Genomic DNA, 18,965 nt, shown 5'->3' with positions numbered 1-18,965 from the left:
GAGTGGGAGGAGAGGCACAGAGGAAGTCATTAGTAGCAATTGAAGTAGCAACAGGCATGAGTGGGTGAGCAAGGGGCCTCATCGTAATTAGTTAGGGTCATTATGGAGCCATAGGGACTCATTAGAGGAGAACAAGGCAGGGAGAGAAGTTTGTGCATGGGGAAAAGATTACACAAAATATCTCATCTATTGGGAGGGAGTGGCTTAAACTTCTCGCGTTAGCTTAAACAGGCGGCCATCACAGCAGGGGGCCACTCAGCCTCAACCAATCAATTTGTGTAAAGTGTCAGTGGAGGACTTAAACAGTTCCTGTTGACAGAACAGTCTAATGGCAACATCAGCAGTTATTAATATTCCCGGGCAGCTCCATAAAAGCCACTGATTACAGGAGAAATGCTTCAATAGCTCAAGATGACAGGAGACTAATCTGTTTATTTGGGACTTTTGCTAAACTGCTGCTTTAGTAGTTTTTACTGTAACATGGAAGAGGCTCAGTTTGCCCCTCAGCTACTTGAGCTGCTCTTCTAAACATCATGGCGCCCAGGAAATCCGACTAGTGTCATATTCACCCAACGACGGGTGGAAATTATGGGGTCAGAGGGGTCACCTTCTTCTAGGGAAAACAGTGTTCTCCTCATTTAACCCTTCTAACTGTAAAATAGAGCTGAACTGATTGATCACCCTCAGAAAAACCTTGCTGCTCATCTGTCCAGAAATCTAAGTACCGGTCAGGTGAATGGCATTAACTGTACATTAAATTTAAAAATGACTGTAGGTCATCATTTGTTACAAAATATCTAGTGTTTTTTCAGAGTCAGAGTGAGTGATACCAGGCAGATCATTTTTATTAGTACAAGAAATCTATGTTCAAGGACAGAGGCTTCTGAAATGTGGTGAAGCTCTGTAACACATGACAAAAATAATCATATGATGAAACTGAACTCCTGTAATGAAAAACCAGACCTAATTGTAATCAATGCATCTCGATTGTACGATATTGAATAAAATAATGAAAGGCACTGTGTACTGATTATATATAAGACTCCTTCACTCTGCAAACTTAAACGAAGGATCTGCAAGACTTCCTCTGTTTACTCTGTGTTGTTTGTTCACTGGGTGAATCCTATGGTTTGTTACTGGGGAGCTATCTGTCCTCGTGCACGTTTACGGAGACCGGAATGTTTCATTTTGAGAAATAAGAGTGTGAGCAACTTGTGCTGAATACTAGAAAGTGGTCTTCCTTTTTGGTTTGAGCGGGTTAGAAGGAGGAGAGTGATCAGTTACCTAAAGAGGCGTAGGATCCTGGTGGAAGAGCGGCTGCAGAGCTGAACGGCGAGGAGGCGGGAACAGTGGACAGACGAGACTTGGCGCTGGAGGCGGCGTTTACGTCGATGTCACTGCGGGAGCGCTGGAGGGATCCTGGAGTGGACGGCACCCTGGATCCCACAAGCTTACCTGTGGCAACACACAGATGTTACTTTATCATGGCTATTTAAAAATCAAATCTACACTCAGATGGAAGCATGGCTGAACTTCGAAAGCACTTAAACTGAGTTTAAAAGCCAGATTCTGACATTTTTGTTGAATTCTTGTACTCCTTTTAACTCAGTTTTAATTCTTGTGCAAAAAGCTCTGTACTAGCTGTTGTAAAACACTCTGCAACCAACTGTGAACGCATCATCTAAATGTTCCTCTTGCTTTCTTTAGGTTTAATTTCCACTCCATGCCAACTGCCAGATTCTGCACGCATTTGTTTTTACAGCACTACATGCATGTTGCACCTAAATAACTTTAAGTTTAACTTTAATTTAAGCTGGTTATGTAGTAGAAGAGGACAGAACAGACAGTTACTAATCAGCACAGAAACATCAAAAACCGGACTATAAGTCGACTTTCAAGGCAGAACAATGTGAATGTAATGTTGGTTGGGGTGGGCATCTACAATAAACCCTTCTGCTGAAATACTGCCACCTTGTGGTGACAGTTTTCAACTGTTTATTTTACTGCTGCAACGTGACTTCCACCATAAATTGAGGTGAATTGAACACACTTAACACAGCCCCATAATTTAGATGTTTTTCTCTCATCTCTTGTGCAATCTTTCAGTCTGAGGCATCTTGTATTGATCCTCTAACACCCCATCATCTCTCCACCATCAAGATCCCCGATTTTAAATCTCAGGAGTTCTTGTTCATCTTGATCCAGGGGAAATGATAACGTGAAGTGACACAGCGCATGCAACTCAAAATGGAAATGTTCAGTGTATGCACTACTGAAACCCAAAGATGATCAGTCTCACTGATCTAAAAATAAATCTGTTAAGAGCCAGGGTTCATCATAACCAATGCTCCAATGGGCCACGGCCAGTAAAAAGGTTGGGCAGGTTGAATGGCCAACTGCTGGCTTGTCTACTTCAGTTGTCTTTTCACCTCAATAATAGAAAGTTTTTTTAAGTTATCATTGGCCTGCTTTCATTTTGAAGGAAATTGTTGCTGCAAGACATCATTGTGAGTGCTTTATTTATATTTGTGACTAAAAACAGATGCATTCAGACTGCATTCAAAGTATTTAATATTCAGCCGCTACAAAAAGGTCGAATTCTGGAGGACCTTCGTCTCTGATGCAGAAATCCTGCTCGCACCTCAATCCTCCAATCAGAGTCCTTTATCAGAGCACCTGATTGATGAGTTTAAAGGTTAAGAGAAGTTTATTTACTGCTTACCTTACCTTACTCTTTGTTACCATAGAGAGAGAGAGTAAAGCTGAAGACGTGGATTTCTGCTGCAGAATACTGCTTCTTCAACACTCAAAATATTGAATCAATAAATAATTCCAGCTCTTTAACCTGTGACCTCAAGAATCTGTGCTTTTTGTGAAGCTTTTGATTTGTCTGAAGCCTTTATACCAACTTTATATCCTTTCCATGCTGACGAATAGAATAAAAAGATACTTACTTCTCGTCATGCTCCCTCCAATCACGCTCTTCACAGACAGTGGCCGGCTGGGGGAAGAAAAAAAAGACACTTTTTAGAATTTATGTGTATCACAACCTAAGACTCATGATTTATAAAATTAAAATGCGTGGACTCCAATTTGACACTATCAAATTCAGGTTCTAGTAAAAGCTTTTACTCATCAGCATCTAAACTGGGATAACCCCAAAGGACAAATGAGTTCAGACTGGAGACCACTGCAGCTGCAGGTCTGATGGGCCGAGCATGAGGTCATTACCCAAGCGCGCTCCACAGGGAGTCTACAAACGGGATTAATGATGGCGATTGATTCACCCACCCGCTGCACATCTGACAGTAATTACCAACATCTTTATCACCACATTCAAAACAGCAGAAAACAGCAGATGCATTAGTGGTTTCATATCAGTCAGTGAAATCCAATATGTGTGCTCAAGCTTTGAGGATGCAGGGACACAAGGGCTTCTAAGCAGGAGGAGAGTAAGAGCCAAAGAGCAGCGCGGTTCTTACTTCAGACTCTCCTGCGAAGACGACGAGGACCGGTCTGACTGGGGCAGAGACACGATGCTGTCTGAGCTCTTCAGGTGAGACTGGAGGGCCTTCTGATAGGTGGCCTCCAGCGCCTGGAAAAGATGTTCTGCCTCCCGGCTGTAGTGACCGTGAAAGCCCCAGTAGCACCTACAGGGTGGAAAAAAAGAGAAGAGGCAGTGTAGTGAAAAACAAAAAAACAAACTAAAGTTTCTCATTGAATTTTAAGACAGGACACTTACTTTCTAGCGATGGATCTGGCTTCAGAGTCGGCATCGTGGATTCCTTTCTTGATGGTCTCAGTGAGAACTGCCACGTGCCTGGGATAGTAAGGAAACATGGCAAGGAGAAACAGTTAAGACAGAAACGAGCTGTACTGATGATGTGGAGCACAAACAGCTCTCAGGGGAGTTCCTCGTTCCTCTCCTCTCTCCTACAGTTTGAATCCTCTGCTGATCCACAGGGAATGTAGCCACCCGTGGGGCTTTTCACCCGCTTTTTAAAGTCCCCGCTGCGGTTGCCATGGTTACATATATGGCAAGCAGGCCCCTTGATGATGATGATGATGATGGCTCGCTCAGGAGTCATCAATTTAACGGGCCTCATCAGCGGCTCGGCGAGCCAGCTCAGCTAACTGCAAATGCTCAACAACCTAAATGTCAACATGAGAGAGTAGAAGAAGAAGCTGCATGCACGTCTGCATCTCAGCAGAACGCACGCACGCACGCACGCACTCTTATATAGTATGCTTCCAGGAGGAAACAGCAGACTAGCTCACCTTTCCAGTGTATTGGTGTGCCACTCCTGCAGCATGAGGTCGAGAAACTCGTAACAGCGTCTGGAAAGAAATTAAAGTTTATATGAATACGTCTTTAACCTTTTACACCTTATACTTTTTTACACCTTTGGTCACTGAGATTCGAACCTGTCTGACATTTTTAGTAAATGCACCTATGGTATTTATTTGAAAATTCTACATCACCCCATTCTCGAGTTAATACATTCACAAACTTAGGTGTCCATGCCACCTACCCGGAGGGGTGACAACAATACCCCGACAGCCCTTTAGGGCTGAGGAGTAAAATGTATAACTGCAAAGTAATTCAGAGTATTTATTCATTCATTATTCATTTCACTGGATTTAAAGTAAACAATAACCTTTCTGTGGCTGAAGCTCCGACTTGAACATGAACTCTCATGCCCTCAAAAATTATCTAAAAAAAACCCAGCGGCATTAATGACTGCATTATGTATATACATTTATATATATATATATATATATATATATATATATATATATATATATATATATTTTAATGCCTCTGAAAATAAATTCATTTTAATGACTAAATGTTAAAAGAAAAGATATATAATGAAATTTTACTATTGACATATTATTATACATTTTAACATTCACAATTTAAGTACTAGCCTACTAGGAAGCAACTCTTTTCTTTTTCTTTTAAAGCACTTCGCCCTCAGACTGCTGGCTTACTTGTGGTTCCCAGAGCATTTAAAAGTAGGATAGGAGGCAGAGCCTTCAGCTTTCAAGCTCCTCTTCAGTGAAACCAGCTCACAGTTTGGATTTGTAAATGTGTGTGTATATTTACACACACCAGTAAAGTGGCTTTTTAATTTATTTGATATTTATTTTGTTTTTATCCAATTACTCCCCGTTTGTGAGTTTTTACATTTTCTCTTTTTTTCCTAAATTTTTCTTTCTTTTTAATCTTGATTTATTTTTCCCTAACAGAAAATCAGGTTTATTGGAAAACAAATAAGAAAACTGAAATTCTTGTCTTTTATTTTTAACTTGCAGCTGGTGTGTTTTATTTTGAAAGGCATTCTTACCGTCTGACTGCGACTGATTTGGAGGTGCAGTTACTGGTGATGATGGGGATGAGCCGTGGGTAATGTGTGTGCTGGGAGAGAAGAAAATGTCAGGAGGGATTATTTCTTCTGACAGCTCTGCGAGGATCAGTTATTTGCATGCAGTAATGCTCTGAGATCACTCACCCTGAGGATGAGACGGATGGCGGCCACCCCGGACGTGGCCATGACTTTGGCACTGTTGGGCACGAGATTCAGCAGGGTTGGCATGACGCTCTCGGCCGCGTGGTCAAACTTGTTACCGAGAATCGATGACAAATGTCTGGCAGAAAGAAAGAAATGGTTACAATGCAAAAAGCTTTCAAAGACAAACTGACAGATTGGCAGAAATACAGAGGAGTGAGTGAGGGATGATGGGAAACGTCTGCTGTGTTGGCATTAAGAGGGATGATAGGATACATGTAGGTCTCATCTATTCATCAGCCTCCTGCTCTTTCAGTGCCTCTCTGCTCTGTTCCACCTCATCAGGGCCGGATTAAACTCGGGATGACGGATGTTTGTAAGTCCAGAGTGATGCTGCAAGACTGGTTTTCATTAGCTTAAGCTTTTCACTGTATAACCTCATCAGTTACGGATCCATGTTAATGTCAGCGCTGCTAATCAAAGCCATTAGAAGCACGTTGATCAATGAGTAAAAACTGAATGACTCTCATTACGGAGCCCTAATCCAGAGAGAAACCCATGAAAATGACATGAAATGCAATCACTTGTGATTTAATGAATCATCCTGACATGTACTCTGCTCATCTGGTCACACCCTGATGACAAAATATTCAGTAAAGATGGACTAAAAGTGAGCCTTTATAGGCAAAGGTTTCAATTAGACACTTAAACCTCTTGTTTGTCATACTGAAAGTTTCACAGCTGAAAAAAAAAATATCTGAAGATCAGACTATGTAAAAACCCCTCTGCAAAGATTAATAAAAGCTGTCACTATTTAACTAATTATTTTATTATTAAAATTAATTAATTGTTACACATTCAGATTATAAAAAGATCATTTAAAAAATCTGCTATGACAGGAAAAACCAATCAACTCAAAGAGGAGAAAGAAAAAAAGCAAATTCAGTTTTTCTGTCATTTACTTAAAGTTCTTTTTCTTGCCATCCAGGGTTTAAGGTCAACTAAGTTTAAATTTTTAAGGTACATATTACTAATACTGTTTTTAAAAAGTCTTCAATTAACTACAGCTTTAACAGAATTTGAAGAAACAACAGCAGCAGTGAGTCAACCTGGGAAATAATAATAAGAATTCAAAAAGGAGGTCTCTGAAAGAAATGGGAAAAGAAAAAGAAAAACAGCAGCACACCCACTGGAATAATTCTGCTGCCTGGTGGTGAACGTTTCAGAAAACAATTTGCAGGTGACTGATTACAGCAGGTACTTATACCTAATGGCCAGCTGACAATTTACACAGGTGCCAGCTTGCCAAAGGGTCTGAGTCAGCCCACTGGATGGGTTTACACAGCATGAAATAAATCTTCATGTGCATATTATAACAACAACAGACTCGATGTATGTGGAAAAACTGAGATGTTGTTGAAATCTCACTTATTTGTCTGAATACATGTCATCTCATCTGTTCATCATCTGTTTTTTTAAATGTTAAATTATTCTATAAAATTGTTCCCAGACACATGTTGATGTTGCGGGTGGTTAAGGGTGTTGCAAGGCTTCTAAAATCTCAGTCGGTAAAGTCTTCTTGTCTTACCCCAGTGTGATGCAGGCCTCTCGGACCACCTGGGAGCGCAGGTCTTTAGCTGACAGCTTGAAGGAAGCCTCAAGAAGTCGAAGCTGCTGAGGGAAACCTTCATAATCAGTGGCCCCCACCAACATGAGGGAACGGACCTTCTTCAGCTACAGAGGAATGAGAAAAGAGGAAAAAAAAGTCATGATCAAATATATATTACCTATCATCTTTATATGTAAGTGTGTGTGTGTGTGTTTTAAAGAGGACACATGTGCTTCCAGAATCTCACCGCAACCACTCGGTGCTCCCAGTCATGTTTGTCATCAGACAGCACTTCTCTGATCTTGGTCAGCTGGTCCTCGAGCTCTCTGTTGGAGTAGATCTGTGCACAACGGGACAGGAAGGGAAGCCACAACATTAGCAGGACTTATTTCAATATGGCGCACCAAAGTGACTGACCCCAAATCACCAGACTGTGCAGTTCCTCTAATGTCCACTAGAAGCTCAGGCAGTGAATCAGTCCCCACGTTATTAAAATGTCCAACTTTACAGCAGAAATAAACATGTTTACAGACTGATACAAAGACTGCTTTGGTGCTGTTTTTGGGACTGTTTTAATCAAGGCTTAAAGTTTGCATTGTCGGGGGCGTGGCTGTAGCTGCTAACTGCCTGTGAGGCTTTACCTCAGCTAATTGGAGTCCCTGAACTGGAGCTCTGCAAGGTGTTTGTGCTGTTGGAGCCTTGGAACATTTTTAAAGCAATAATCTGATTACTCTTGATAACCAGATAACCATTTAGCTAGCATTAGCTGCCTTTCTACCCCACCCTTTTGTTTCAGTGCAGCCAAGAGCAATAAAGCTAGAATTATATCAGTTTTTTAAATGCTGTCTGTTTTGATTAAACATTAAGGTGGTGTGAGATGAAACATCGTGGATTCATTAAAGTCAATCTGACATGACATCCAGAAATCATGAACGCCTTTAAGTCATGTGGAAGTAGTTTTAAGGCACTTCATGATTCAGCTGTTCAGGTATTTTCAATAAAGCCAAGAATCCCAACCACATGATGATAGCAACCTGTGCTATCATCATGAAATGGACCAAGTATTTTGGACCATCACACAGGTGTGGACCAATTACCTCTAACACTCCTAAAGCCACACCCTCTGGGAAGGCTAACTACCATCATACTGAGCAAGGTTTCATGTGGAGAATGTGGCCAGCTCACCTGGACCGAGGGCACGTCTTCAAAGGCTTTGATGAAATCCTCTTCATCAACAGCACCAGCAGCAGCTTCTTTACCTTTGAAAAATATACATAAGGCATTTTAAATGGTATTCAACAGCATCTTTTAAACTACGAATTTGACCAAAGAAAAGAAGCCTTGGTTCAGTCATTAATAACCTGCTCTCAATGCAAGCACATCTATGACAAACTAAAAACTGCTAAACAAAGATTTCTTTCTAAAACATAACGAATCACCAGCCAACAGAGCTCGGCTGCCTGAGGGTAAACTGTTATGGCACAGGGTTAAATTAAAATGTGAATAACTGTTCTTTAAATCAGAACAAATAATGACTTTCAGCGGCAGATTATTTATTCCCAGCACTGAGCTGAGCTTGAACCTCTCCCTCACCCGTGGGCTTTGGCGTGGTGGCTGAGCTGGGTCTTCTGACAGAGCTCACTACAGTCCTCCTGCCACTGGGTGGTGCTTTGGAGGAGGAGGAGGAGGACCGGCCTCCGTCCACAGAGTCCTCATCCTCAAAGTTCTTATCTGCAAAAAAGAAGAAGAAATGAGAAAGGGTGTAGGTGACTTAGGCATTCGATATAGGCTGGCTGACTGTGAGAATTATTTCCCGTAAGGATCAATAAAGCACCGTTCAGTCATCGTTCAGAGGCTGAAATCATTCTCTTAAACAGCCCTGAGTCATTGCTTCATTGGATAACCTCTCAGGGGGGAGAGTGCAACACGGGCAATCTGTCAGGTGGTGTATGTATCTGTGCACGCTTTAATCATTCCATCCATCTGACTCTAATCTGGTTTGGCAGCAGTGCATACATGGCCCCCGGCGTCACCTGCCCAACGTGACCACTCACACGAGGGATTAGCTGGTGGTGATATCCGCCAGCTGAGGCACAGAGATAAAGGCAGTGTTTGCAGCCATGATCATGACCGCTGTCTGAGGACATTTAGAGACATTAACTTGCTGTTTAGGAATCAGGTTTGTGCCTTTTCTTTTATCTGTGGAGCCACATATAATAAACTGATACATAAAATAGAAGCTTCATCCACACAAGCTGCTCCCTGCATGAAAATCATCATCATGACCAAGAAATACAAAACATGACAGGGACAAAAAGGCAACAGGTTGGCAGACATGAGACGCACAGAGGCAGAGGGAGCAGAGCAATAACAGACAGACAGGAAGCTGTGCAGGGCGAGACGAGCGCGGCGAGGATGAAAATGAGGACAGATAAATGCATCGTTCTTACGAGGGCAGATTTTCTTGCACATCAGCTTCCTCAGCATGTCTCGGCAGCAGCCTCTAACACACACTCTCGCTTTCTTCAGGCATCTCTGTCGAATGGATTGTGTGTGGCTCCGGCACACTCCCAGACAAACCAGCCCTCTCCCTGAGGTGTGTGTGTGTATGTGTCACAGTAACATCACTGCTGATGCTGTTGGACTAAAGGCTCTAAAAACAGGGAGGGGTCTGAGGTTATGAAGCATTTTGTATTTACTGAGCACAGTTCCGGTGCGATGACCACACTGTCGTGTTTAAATGCAGTTTCTCAAAAAGAAGTCAATAATGATGAAGCTTTGACAATATTTTCAGGGTCATAAACAAAATGACATGAAAATATTTGTGCTTTATCTGCTGCTTATCGAAATGCAGGCCTCGGGGGAATCAGAGATGCTCAGACCTTCTTTATCCAGCCTCCTCCTCCAGCTCGTCTGAAGTGTTCATAAGCCAGCCGATAGATATTTCTTTCCCTGGGAGGTTGGAGGCATCCTAGCCAGTAGCCCAAAACACCTCGCTTTTTCATGTGGAGGACAAACCCCTCCTGTATGCCCACGTTCTTCACCCTCTCTAAGAGACTTTCTACTGCTTGTATCGGTGATCTCATCCTTTGTCACTGCCCACACCTCGCGTCCATAGGTGAGGGCCGGAATGTAGATCACCAGTAAATCAATAGCTTCTCTGTGGCCCTCTGCTCTCTCTTCACCACAATAGACCAGCACAGCATCCTCATCACTGCAGACCGTCTCTCAATTGCTTACTCGACTCTCAACCCACTCATGAGCAAGACCCCTGAGAAACACAGCTCTGTTAGCTCTGTGACTTAGCTCAGCCAATTCTCATCACAGCCGCTTTATAGACTAAAAAAAAAACAAGAAAACAACACAGTGTGAGCTGGAAGTCGAACTGACACGTCAGCCAAAACACAGATGATGAACACAACGTCTCAAACAGCCAAGATGTGATCCTGGGTCCATGGAAGTGTGCACTTTAGAGTAAAATAACCAGTACAATCCACACACGAGGTGCAACCAAAGAAGCTCGGTGGGTGCTGAGAAATGATGTGCAGATGCTATTCGCTCTCTATTCTCTATCGATCTCTATGTGCCTAAACCTCTCAAACAATGAAAAGCCATTAGCTTACTGTAAACCCTTACTTTGCTGCCTGTAAAATAAATAAATAAATAAATAAATAAAAAAAAAGACGCAGCCCCACGTGCACCTGATATTGGGATTCTCCGTCCCACAAATGCTGCAGGTTGAGCTCCGTTTTGTATTATTGAGGCGCAGAAACACGTGGGGCTCGGCTCAAAACACTCAGGCTGCAGACCCACAGGGCAGATTCAAAGTGTGATGCTGTGGCTCAAAGCTCTGTGCTTTGGAACGACCTACACGTGACAATTATACACTTACTCTATGCCCCACTTGCTCCAAATAACATTAACACACCTAAGAGAGGCCAATACAGCCATATCAGACACAACATAACATAACGTATTAAATCTGCAGTAAAGTGTCTGCTGTAGACATTCATGAATTTAAACTTTGTGATTAAATTCATTATTTTCTTTCCAAAATGTTGGACACTACAAAGACACCTGTGTACACACCTTTTAGGCCATTTTAATATCAAAGGGTTGTTAGTAAATATGGCCCCATATGGACTTTCTTTCCTTGAGACCATGAGACATAATCTCTCCAGTGTGTCGTGGGCCTCCTCCCTTTAGGACATGACTGGAACATCTCACCCGGGAGGTATCTGGAAAGCCTCCTAATCAGTTGCCTGAACCACCCTAGCTGACTCCTTTCATCTGTTTTGGGTTCTTTTTGTTTCTGGAACAGCTCTTTTAGGTATGATCCTTGCAATCCATCACACCACTGTTAGAAAGTCTGATTAAGTGGCCAAGCTACTCATCAGCGCATCTATTTTTTCTTCCAGGTTAAAGGAAGTAATCAGTTATCAGACATCAATTTGTAGGCCAGCAAAACCAATAGCCAATCACCTAAACACACACAAATCGACAAGACTTCCGCCCCCTCGCCTCTTCGTAAAGGCTAACAGCTCGCACACCTGAGGAGAAAGCACAGCGGCCCGACCACACAGACGAGAGCATTGATCACAGCTGTCAGAGCAGCTGCTGCCAGCAACGCTGACACAACGGCTGGATTGTGTGTGTGATTTACCCAGGGAGCAATTAAAGCGGCATGCAACATGAGATGAGCAGTTCTCTCTCTCTCTCTCTCTCACTCACACACACACACACACGCACACGGAAGAGTGTGTGTCACAGCCTGCGGCGGGTCATTAGAGCATCTGAAGGTAAATGAGTGGTGACAGCAGCAATCAGCCCACAAGCCTCTGGACATCACCTCCATCTTCCTGTAAAGGTTTCATCACTTGTAACAGGCGGAGGTCGTGAGGGACGTCAGCAGTTTAATGTTTTGGGTTTTTTTTGTCTGACTAAAACTGTTTGTTCAGTTTCTCATCGATCTTTACACAACTGTGATAAAACACAAAACTGGTTATAAGTACTCTGGAAATGTATCAAAAGTATCTGCTGTAGCTGTGAAAGTAAAGCAGGTTTAACACCTCTGTGTTTTATCATTACAGCGAAGCAAAGAAGCAACCAAACACGTGTGAAATACATTTCATGAGAAAACAGTCATATCGCAACATAACAGTTTATCTGCAGGGGAGAAACAGCAAAAATACTAATCATGTGACTTTAAAAGGGGACCAAGATCTGCATCCATATTATGTTTTTATTTCATCTTAAATTCACTTAAGTATCAGTTAGTTTCCAGCGTCTGTAAGAGAAGAAATGAAAGCAGGGACAGAGAGCAGGTTTGTGTGGGACAGGTCGGGAATTTTGCTTTGCAGAACTAAAAACCAACACATTTGAATTCTGCAGGTTTGGCAGTAATCATGTCAAGGAGAGGAATACTGCATTTTATCTGAACTCACTAAATACAATAAGCCTGAAAGGAAGAACTGTAATGAGTGCCTCTTTCTAATTTTCTAGTCTTATAATGTCCACTCTATGACCCACAGTGATACAGTTTCTTTGGATAAAAGCTAAACACTGCAGTGTGGACTGTTGAATGTTGATAATTAAAATAGGGGATATTTTCTCAATGGGATAAAAAATGCTGTGCACTCCCACATAAAAAGGGACACTTGGTATACCCCACATCCAGCGCGAGTAACAACACGATTACATCACCTCCTTCTGAATGGGTGTTTTAACCAAATTAACTGCATTTTTTTTTTTTTAATTTTGTAGACACATATTCTCATTTCAGTTTTCATTTCTTATTTCACTGTATTAACTTGTTAGTGTTGTTTAACCCCCTCTGAAAATAAAGGTGCAAATCGTGTTGTTTGAGGACTGAGAGGTGTGCTGCCTTTTCTGTCCACTAGGTGTCAGGATACACTGTGGGTGCAGTGCACAGTGGAGCTGTCAGAGCTGGCAATAGTAATCTGCATGAAGCTCAGATTTATATAACAGTGAGGATCTTTTTATACAAACAGAAGAAAAGCTCAGGGGAACGGGGGATTAACTGAAAGTTTACCTCAGGAAAATTCTCTAAATTGAGGACAGAGGGAGGGCCTCTATTCCACCAGCTCGCTCGGTTTTCTTCTTCACCTTTTTGTCCCTTGGTACCCCCTAAGGGAGCCCAGAAGAGTCCAACAGGGATCTTCATGAGGCCCAAGGCGGTGTCTCCATCACTCGCTGCAGCAGTTTAGCTGGTGTTATATAAGACAGCTGACTGGTGATCAGTGTTATATCATAATAAAGACTTCCTATGTTTTCCTAAAACAACAGAGAAGGATTTTTTATTTTTATTTTTATTTTTAAAATCACCTGCCTGCAAATTATGTGCTGATGAAATATGATGTTTACCATCTCCTGGGATTTGCACAGTGTCCCATTTTATTTTAGACCTCATGACTTCTGTTCATACCCGTTTGTTACAGACAGGATTTGATCCGTCAAATATCGAACAGAAAACTGAGCTCATGCTTTCTTAGAACCACCAAGCAGGAAGGAGCTCACGTGCCTGTGAATTTCTTAGCTGACAACAATCAACATGTGATCAGTTCACCTATCAATCTGTTTGTTCTCATCTTTGTATGACTGAAAGAAAAATTATGGAAATATAAAACAAAACCAGATTAAGAATTATAAAAATAAACATGGAGTAAATTAATTTGGGGTAAAGATGAACATAAGACGATAATCTAAATAAAAATAATTAGTAAATGAAATTATAATTACAGGGAAAAAAAATTGATTTCCCCCTTTTTTTAAGGTGAATAAATACTGAAGTAAATTAAGACAAATATCAGCATTAAATTAATTGTTTGGGTTCACATTAACAGCTGATTTATTTCTCTTTATTTTTTAAATACTGCCAGCAAAAAAAAAAAAAAAAAAACACTCAAAAAGGCCACTCACATACACTCCTCTTGTGGTGTTCAGTTTTTTTGTTGTTTTTTTTGGCGCTATTTAATGAAAATCTGTCATTTTTATCACTTCCTGCCCAACAGGATGGTGTGGAGAGTCTGACACAGTGGTCTCATTACTTCAGTAAGCCTGTGGCTACACATGTCTGTCTCTGTTTCACTAAAACTGTTTTCCGTGGTGTCACCCTGCTTTCAGGGTAGACAAAAAGCGCAAAGAGAATTATCGATCACAAGTCCAATGAGCAACGAACACCTACTTTTATAATCCACTGTGGTGCTGAGAAAAAGATCCACCTCACTGTCTGTCCCAGTGTTAAGACTCACTTTGTGCAGTCTTTTTTTCCCTAATAACTTTTTCCTCGGGTTTCTGATTTGCTTTTGATAGCACTTAACTTCATTTTTTGCATTCTCACAGATTTTTTTTTTTTTAAATGAGAAAGCAGGATTAAGAAGCTAAATCCATATATTACATACAGACATGTAGCCAAATGAGGAAAGAGAGGCCAACAGAGAGTCAGACCAACAAGAAGCCAGAGCTAGGTGAAGTTGTTCAGGCAGATAAACCAGGTCAGAGCCTGAACCACGTAATTCCAGTAAGTGTGCACCTGTAGGAAGCTGCTCAGCACCTTGGGCTTTGACACATGACACAGGATTGGCTCTCAAACATCTGCACATGGCGGCGACCTCACACAATCAATGAGCAAATACTTAAATGATGACTGGCAGGTAGAATCAGCAGAAACGGAGCAGGTTTCATGACCTGATTCGGCCTACCAGCACTATAGTTTAATGTGCAGAAGCAAATTTGGTCATATGTTTTATGGACACCCATGACCACCGATGGGTACTAGGGCAGGGCGATATGGCCAAAAATATTTATCACGATATATATTTGAAAAATTGCGATAATGATATAACTGACGATATAACTGACGTGAGACAAAATACTTTACAACTCCGCAACTTTATTAGTGCAAAAAACCCAAAAACCAAAAAACAACCCCCATCAATGTATTTTCACTTAAACAAACAGCTGTTTTTTTATGCAAATTCCCTGCTGCCAGTTTAACCAAAAGGCATTTCCAGTGGAAACTGGCCAACATATCCTGAACATAACCATGTGTAATATCCACAAAACTTAAAAAGAGGTTATACACACACAATACGGTAATACTATGTTGAAGAACAGCACGTATTACTCGGCGAGGCTCCTGACTACGGAAGCCGTAATGCTTTGACAATCCATCAAGCGGTGCGGCTTTAACAGTGCCTTGATAACAAATGTGCAGTGCCTTGATAACAAAGGCACTGCACATGCACGTTTGACCCATATTCTATTGCGATATTTCATTTTCTTATCATTGCCAAACATTATACCGGTATTACTGTGAACGGTATGATATGGCCCAGCCCTAATACCTTTGATGTTTGACTCTGACACTCAGACAGAATTACCAGTTAAATGCACTATTCTCTCCAGTTCCCTCCCACCCCTGCTTATCCTGCTGCCTTGGCAACCCAAATTTGGACAAGCAGAAGAAAATAGAGGGATGGATATCTATTTTTAAGAGTAACAGAAAAAGAATCACCAAATGAGAAAAAACTGCATCTACAGCTGAATCCTGCAAACAGATTACACTGGATTTTTCTAACAAATACATTCTCTGAGATTAAAATCCTTCTCGGAGGGCAGCCATTATTGGTATTGCGAGAAACTCCTTAAAAGGTTTGCTGACTTTATTCCAAAAACAAGGGTTGAAATGGAAGTTATACTTTGAATTTGCTAATATTGAAGTCTCCCATAGATTTCTATTCAGCATTAATTAACATTCTCTCAGTGTTTGCAGTAACAGTGTTTGCTTGTTACTGTTTGGGATTTGCTTCACATTCAGGTTTGTGCTCCCCCAAATGAGCCTGTTCACAAACTATTTGCACAGACTGTCAGTGCGGCAGATAACCCCGAGCCTGTTTCCCGAGCAGAGGGGCCACTGCTGTACCGGCCTCTTATTGTGTCCATCAAAGACGCTGTTTAAACCCCAGAATCACAGGACCAGAAGGGCTGTCTGCACGATTCACTTGGCAGAGAGCAACAGTAAAACAAAAGCATCATTCAAGAGGTTTATACTCATCTCTTCATTTCTCTGCATCTCCCTTTGTTTTATATAAAGTCCTCCAACACCCCCCCCCCCCCCCCCTACACAGTCTCGCTCGCATCAGCTGTGTACTGCAGAACAATTATTACAAAATTATTTATTTGTGTGTAATATTAAAATTACACAAGAGGGGTTTAAATACCTCATTCAGCTAAAATTAAAGGCATCTTTATTCAGATAGTTCTGAGCATAGTGGACCTGTTGTCTGGTTCTTTTGGGTCAGCAGTGGTCTAACTATAGCAAACACACTGGTATGTGTGGCTTTTGTTTGATAGCTATCTCTTAACTTTGTGATGAGTTGTTTAGTCATTTTGCTGATATATAATCAGATGTATAATAAATGTAGGCCTTAATCAACAGACGCTGAAACTCTGGTTAAAGTTTACTTACAGAGGAGTTATAAAAGTCTGCACAGTCATTTATAAATGTGTGACCTGACAGTGAATTCCCTCTGGCAGGGGGGGTGCTGACTGATTTTGCAACCGAAAACATTAAAAACAGATGATGTTGAATTACGTCTCTTGTAACATTTAACTGTCCTGCTGCGATCTAGTTTTTGCAAACCGCTGGAAATTTGTACATTTTGCTAATAAACTGTAATAAACTGAAGAGTGAACTCATTTGCTCCCAGCTGTCGACATACAAAATGCATGTTTGAACCTTCTATTTTTATCAGTATGGCCTCTTCAAATCAAAAACATTTAAAGAAAAGGTACTTCTTTGGTGCTTTAAAGCCAAATCCTCCTCCACACAGTAAAGCAGCCAATGGCAGCAAATAAACAGCATGCACACACCCACACACATTAATGAGCTTGTTAAGCTCTCTGCAAAGCACCGCTTTCACTGTGTGTGTCACGATCAAAGAGCTTCCTTAGAATGAAGCGCTCTCCTTTCTCCTTGTTCACACACTGGAGTTATACTTGAAATCAGGTTTCACAGCTCAGAGAATCATGTCATTTCTCATTTTACAGACAGTCCCCGACATGATGTCACATGAGTGAATAAACTCTGTGACTCTTACAACCTGAAATAACACGTTTTGTTTATTTTCCAGTTAGGTAATAGATGCTTAAACCGGCTGTCATGATGAGGCTGAGGATGCAGATCTGCTCATCACAGCTGAACACTGAGGGAAACAAAAACCTGCAGAGTCTGCAGGGTTTATGTAACAGCAGCAGAGCACAGGAAGGGGCTTGTGAGAGCTCACACACACACACACAACAAATGCACACAAAATGCCTTGGGAATTCAGCCAGTCACAAAAACACTGTGATTGTGTTCAAGAAACTGAGAAGTGAGCAGCTGACATGGTGTCCCACCCATCCACCCACAGCTCTCCTCTGTGGTTATAAATACAGCCTGGATCTGAAGCCTCAGTGTGCGCAGATCTGGAGAAATAATACAAACTTCTAGCTCACATCCGAGATATCCACACAAGCTATCCATCTGAACGATGCGCCACGGTAAACCAGACCTCCAAACTGTTTATACATGATTAGAAATCGTCACTGATTTTACGAGTGATTTTAAATAGATTTGGCTTGTTACAAAGCTGGAGCTGTATTTATGATACGGGACAATTTAAAGTTTTAAATGCAGCTTTTATTACCAAACTTACAGCTTATTCTGTGTTGAGAGCAAACACACAGATGCTTGGAGGTTTAATATCTGTACATAAGTGAGCCTTTATGTTTCAGTAGTTCTTTCTCCTCTCAGCAGTTTATAGAAAATAAAACATTTTATATGCATGAAATGTCATATGGTGGTCATATGATTGTTGGGCTTTTCTCTCTGTATCTATGAAGCGCCTTGAGGCGACATTTGTTGTGATTTGGCGCTATATAAATGAAATTGAATTGAATTGAATTTTATTATTTGCTTCGAGCCCTGTGTACAGGAGCTGCATGCTAAAAGATCTTTTGTTAAAAGGGTTGGCGTAATAAGCAAATGCTTCAGCCAATACCTTTTGATTAGCCTTGTCTCATGCTTTCTTGCTTTGTGGTAAATCTTTGTTCTGTCTTCACTGAGATATTTGAATGCTAATCAATAAACATATCAGAAACAAATGTATGTCATACATAAGAAAGGAAATGTAAAGAAAATGGAACCAAAACAATAAACAGACTACTCCCACACACTGTTATGAAAACCTAAATATTAGTCACAGGCGAGTAGAACCGCTCCTTTTTTGCAGCTGGTCTTAAAGTCAACATTTGGCTTGCTAGCATTAATGAAGCTTTGAAACAAACTGCACTGGATTTAATTGGCTAATTTTTGTGGCCCATACGACTCTGCTTCCAGGTAAAATCACCCCTAAGCAGCTCGAGATTACCTTCGCCTCATCCCTGTGGCCGTGTGAAAGCCAAGCACAACAGCAGAAATGAAGCATGAAGCGATCGCAGCAGGTCTGGAACACGACCAGGATCACCGTCACACCGCCCCACACGGTGTCATCTCTCCTGTCAGAGGAGCGCTGACGTTCTGTTTCTGATTTTATGTTGACCTGCAGAATGTTTATTTGGTTCCTGCTTGATCAGAAATTCACCAACATATCACACACGCAACATATTTATAGAAACTGAGTGGAAAGGACTCTTGTTTATTGCACCAGCAGGCATTCTCCAAACAAGAGGCAAAAAATGTGACACTACCATGTGCACTGCATGGAGAAATTACAGTGTGACCGCTGAAAGCTGCTGCAGCTTCGTCACAGCAGTCACACTTATAATTGTAACGCCACGCT

At 41.5% G+C, this 18,965-nt stretch overlaps 1 protein-coding gene across 3 annotated transcripts in view; it reads right to left on the bottom strand.

Annotated features, from left to right (window-relative positions):
• clasp1a (cytoplasmic linker associated protein 1a) overlaps positions 1-18,965 on the bottom strand; it is an 89,135-nt gene that overhangs the window by 36,169 nt on the left and 34,001 nt on the right. For all 3 annotated transcript variants that reach the window (XM_085136342.1, XM_085136344.1, XM_085136343.1), the window contains exons 8-18: positions 8,716-8,853; positions 8,308-8,381; positions 7,370-7,462; positions 7,102-7,247; positions 5,517-5,652; positions 5,352-5,422; positions 4,279-4,338; positions 3,743-3,820; positions 3,483-3,650; positions 2,955-3,001; positions 1,285-1,455 (exon numbers count right to left, since the gene is read on the bottom strand). In XM_085136342.1, the coding sequence (XP_084992468.1) occupies positions 1,285-1,455; positions 2,955-3,001; positions 3,483-3,650; positions 3,743-3,820; positions 4,279-4,338; positions 5,352-5,422; positions 5,517-5,652; positions 7,102-7,247; positions 7,370-7,462; positions 8,308-8,381; positions 8,716-8,853 (1,182 nt within the window). The remainder of the gene's footprint in view (positions 1-1,284; positions 1,456-2,954; positions 3,002-3,482; positions 3,651-3,742; positions 3,821-4,278; positions 4,339-5,351; positions 5,423-5,516; positions 5,653-7,101; positions 7,248-7,369; positions 7,463-8,307; positions 8,382-8,715; positions 8,854-18,965) is intronic.

Source organism: Neolamprologus multifasciatus, chromosome 16 (genome assembly GCF_963576455.1).
Source record: "Neolamprologus multifasciatus chromosome 16, fNeoMul1.2, whole genome shotgun sequence".
In the NCBI taxonomy this organism is placed as follows: domain Eukaryota; kingdom Metazoa; phylum Chordata; class Actinopteri; order Cichliformes; family Cichlidae; genus Neolamprologus; species Neolamprologus multifasciatus.
This window is presented reverse-complemented; position numbering and strand designations above follow the sequence as displayed.